This window comes from Theobroma cacao, chromosome 5 (assembly GCF_053813885.1).
Source record: "Theobroma cacao isolate CCN51 chromosome 5, ASM5381388v1, whole genome shotgun sequence".
NCBI lineage: Eukaryota > Viridiplantae > Streptophyta > Magnoliopsida > Malvales > Malvaceae > Theobroma > Theobroma cacao.
This window is the reverse complement of record NC_142643.1, coordinates 33,412,589-33,416,939: the sequence shown is the minus strand read 5'-3', so window position 1 is coordinate 33,416,939 and position 4,351 is coordinate 33,412,589. Positions and strand designations below refer to the sequence as shown.

Here is a 4,351-nt window from a genome sequence, read left to right as displayed (position 1 = left end):
ACTTCTATTGTTTCTTCAATGACGTACATAATTAGGTTCAGACAGAAAGGGACACGGACGACTCAAGACTTTTCTGTGAGTATGCAGGTCACAACTCCCAGTAAACAAGTTGCAAAATGTGCCTTAAATGATGGAAGAATTTTTGGTTCTGTACCTACTTTTCCAAGGAGTAATTGACCTGGCAAAGGAAATTCTTTCTATTTCTCTATAAAAGGCTGCTAAGAATTAGTGTCGAAGACAGGTTGCAGTTTCACGTACCTAAATACTATTACAATTTTCCCCTTGTAACTCGCTTCCATTCTTCCTCCATGGGTAAATCTTGTTTGGTTAACAAATGCAGTATCATGCATTCGACTATGCTACTTTTGGGGTTGCTACTGGCTATCTTGAAACCCACAGGTCTTCTCTTTTACATTCATTAGGCTCTATTTTGTCTATGTGCCTTTGTGTTATATATACGTATATATACTTTTGGAGAACAAGTGTATGGCATTTAAAAAAAAGAACAGTGTACTTTTGTTTCTTAAAAGACATCGTTCTCGTAAATTAATTAAGCTCCACATACCTTAAGAGCAAGTTAAAAGTTAAAACTGTTCTTGAATCTAATGCAGGTGCAGAAGTTGGTGTTTGTTACGGAATGATGGCCAAAAACTTACCACCAAGCGCAGAAGTTATAGCCCTCTTTCAACAAAAAAACATCCAAAGAATGCGACTCTATGGTCCGGACGAAGCTGCTCTCCAAGCCCTTGGAGGTACCAACATCAAGCTCCTGTTAGATGTTCCGAATGATCACCTTGAACGTGTTGCTGCTAGTCAAGGCAACGCAGATCAATGGGTCCAAGACAACGTTAAGAAATACAGCAATGTTAATTTTCAATACCTTGCTGTTGGGAATGAAGTAAAGCCTTCGGATTCATTTGCACAATTCCTTTTCCCAGCGATGCAGAACATTCGCAATGCAATTGTTGGAGCAGGTCTAGGGAACCAGATCAAAGTTTCGACCGCTACGTTTTTCGGTGCTCTTAAAGTTTCTTTCCCTCCATCAAATGGCAATTTTCATCCTGAATATCAACAACTTCTTGCTCCCGTCATAAACTTCTTGAGGGACAACCAAGCTCCATTGCTTGTTAACACATATACATACTTTAGCCACATTGAAAACCCAGGACAAGTTTCTCTTGATTATGCTCTCTTTACATCTCCATCTATTGTAGTGACGGATGGCCCATTGCAATACCAGAACCTGTTTGACGCGATGCTGGATGCCTTTTACTCTGCCCTGGAGAAGAATGGTGGAGGATCTCTGGACATTGTTGTTTCAGAAAGCGGTTGGCCATCAGACGGTGGACCAGCAACGAGTGTTGATAATGCAAGGACTTATAACACAAACTTGGTTCGACATGTGAATGAAGGGACTCCAAAGAAACGAGGAAAGCCTATAGATACTTACTTGTTTGCCATGTTTGATGAGAATGGGAAAGAACCGGAATATGAGAAACATTGGGGGCTGTTTTTCCCAAATAAACAGGAGAAATACCCAATTAGTTTCAATTAGGAACTGGACAAGGTATATTAAGCCAGTAAAGCCATTTCTCTTAGGTATTAATTATTTAGTAAACTCAACTATACCATCGTCATATCCTCTTAATAAGGTGTTCCAAAGAAGCCAACACAGAGGCAAAGAAACCTGGTGTGGTTATACCGTTATAGTATCTTTATAAAATTGCAATGTATTCCGCAAAGTATTATTCAAGTGAAATAAAATGGTATCATCTATTCTATTTATGTTATGTTTCCTGGAAGACAGAAGCCTATGCAATTACTATATCCTTTTTTCTTTCTGTCCATTACAGCTGATGCAGAGAAATTATTGTATATTTCAGCATCGATTATTTTAAATTTAAAATTTTTTTTGGCATAATGTTCAAATAATCTCATAAACTATTCATGAAAATTCAAATAAATCATTATTCTTTTATTGCGTCTAATCAAACCCCTATACTTTTATTTTGAATAAAATAAACCCTTATAACTAATGATTGACTAATTGTCATTAATCAAAATATCACTTGTCAATTTATATAAGGCTTTATTTGATTAAAAATAAAAATATGTAGGTTTATTTAGCTCAAAATAAAAGTCCAAGAACTTATATGAACGCAACAAAAATTTCAAGACTGATATAAAATTTCTTTCATACTTTAAGAGCTTTTTTGGATATTAGCCATCTTTTTTTTAAAGAACAACTAGCCATGGGTTGTGTTTTTGCAGCAAAATGATATAAGAAAATCCTAAAAATATTTGAAGAAATAGGTTGATTATGAGTTGTTTTTGTATTTTCAAAATGCCATTTGAGTCAATGTAAAGACAAAAAATTGTATGTACAGATAGACATATCCATGAGACAGTTAACTACCATTTAATTTCAAAAAATTAAATTTAAATTATAATTATAATTTTTTATGCAATTAATAGAAACTACACCTTCATCTCTTATGATTTCAACTTTTTCTACTTAGCACTTTGTGATTTTTTTTCTCAGTAGCACTTTATAGATAATTTCTATTTTCAAAAGGGGTTTATTAATTTGATTCAGTAAAATTATAAAATACACTTATTTAAACAATAAGCTAACTTTGAATGGAGAATATTTTGGTAATTTTACTTGACAAAATTAATAGCCTACGTCCTTACGAGAATGAAAGTTATCTACGGGATGCTAACTGTAAAAAAAAAAAGAGATATCCAAAAGGTTCTTATTGAGAAAAAAAATAAATCACAAGGCATCATGCAGAAAAATTGAAATCAAAAAAGATGTAGGTAGAGTTTGCCCTAAAATTAACTACATTGCATGTGTCAAGTAGGGGCAAGCATACAAGTGAATTAGGTGGTTTGGTCCGCCATACCTAAAGACTAAATAGATCAAATATTTTTAAAAAACCAATCAAAACCAACCAAACATAAAAGACAACTAAACCGACCAAACATAGAATCGGTTTGATTGATTTGGTTTTGGACCATTAGACTAAAATTTTATTAATTTTTTCAACAAATTATAATATTAAAAGTTATAAACTTCATCCATAATTATAATATATACAAATTATATATAAATTAAATATAAGTATATATGATATATTACTTTATTATATATATGAAATTAATGACACAACTTATATGTTATAATATTTTAATTTTTTTTTATCAAAGTTTATTATAAATAATAACTAATTATAAACAATATGTTATAAAAATTAAGGCGATAACTAAAATAATTATTAAGTGTAACCATATAAATAAAGTTTATTATAAGTTACAATAATACTTATATATAAATTAAAAATATGTATATATATATATATATAATATTACTTTATTATGTATATATGAAATTAATGACACAACCTACATGTTGTAATGTTTTATATCAAAGCTTGTATAAATAATAACTAATTATAAACAATATGTTATAAAAACTAAGGTGAAAATTAATAAGGTTATTAAGTGTAATCATATGTAGGATATTTACTATTATATATTATAATATTAACATATAAGTTATATCATCTAAAATATATAACTTATAATTTTATATTAATATAGATTTATTAATAAAAATATATATACAACTAAAATTAAATTGTTATGAATTTTGACTTGCATACTTACATATAATAAATTAATATATTTTAAGTATATTATTAATTAAGTTTACTATCAATTCTTCTTAATATATATAAAAAATATTTTATATATTGATATATAAAAAATTAATTTGGTTTTTTTGGGTGGATTGATCAAAAAATTTTAAAACTGAGAACCCATTAAAAAACCAATTGGATCAAACATTTTAAATCAATTGATCCAATGGACCAATTAGACTGAACTATTTTACCCAAATCACATTTAATTTGAGTGGGTAATTAATCTGATTTGGTTTTACTTAGCTCTAGTGTCAATTGCAATGACATAATTGAATAATAGTAAAATACAATAATTATATGTTATTTATTTAATCAATCAGAAAGCCAACCAAAACTTGAGAAATTATGATCCAACTTTACACTTAGCCACTTTTGTCCAAGCAACAAAGACTCAGACTCGTCTCAATGTCATAATTGAATAATAATAATAATAATAATAATAATAATAATAATAATAATATATTAATTAGATATGATTTATATTTAATGAACGGATCTTAATGAGATAAAATCAAAAATTTTTACGAATTTAAAATTAAATATTAATAACTTTTTTTTAAAAAATACAATTAAAAATAATTATTTTTCCTCTCCAAGTCCCTCTCAACCATTCTTTTCTTGCTCTCCTCTTTTTTATCTCTTCATAC

The 4,351-nt window shown here is 29.1% G+C and overlaps 1 protein-coding gene across 1 annotated transcript; it reads left to right on the top strand.

Annotated features, from left to right (window-relative positions):
• Positions 1 to 250: 250 nt before the first annotated feature.
• LOC18598848 (glucan endo-1,3-beta-glucosidase-like) lies at positions 251 to 1,785 on the top strand. Its single transcript, XM_018120844.2, has 2 exons — positions 251 to 399; positions 612 to 1,785. The coding sequence occupies exons 1-2, from the start codon at positions 309 to 311 to the stop codon at positions 1,553 to 1,555; spliced, it is 1,035 nt and encodes a 344-aa protein (XP_017976333.1). The 5' UTR covers positions 251 to 308; the 3' UTR covers positions 1,556 to 1,785.
• The last annotated feature ends 2,566 nt before the right edge of the window (positions 1,786 to 4,351 follow it).

Bases quoted from the DNA above. Each gene is read 5' to 3' on its own strand.
- LOC18598848 (XM_018120844.2), top strand. From the start codon at position 309: ATGGGTAAATCTTGTTTGGTTAACAAATGCAGTATCATGCATTCGACT. The intron at 400-611 runs GTCTTCTCTTTT...AATCTAATGCAG, and splicing joins GGCTATCTTGAAACCCACAG to GTGCAGAAGTTGGTGTTTGT.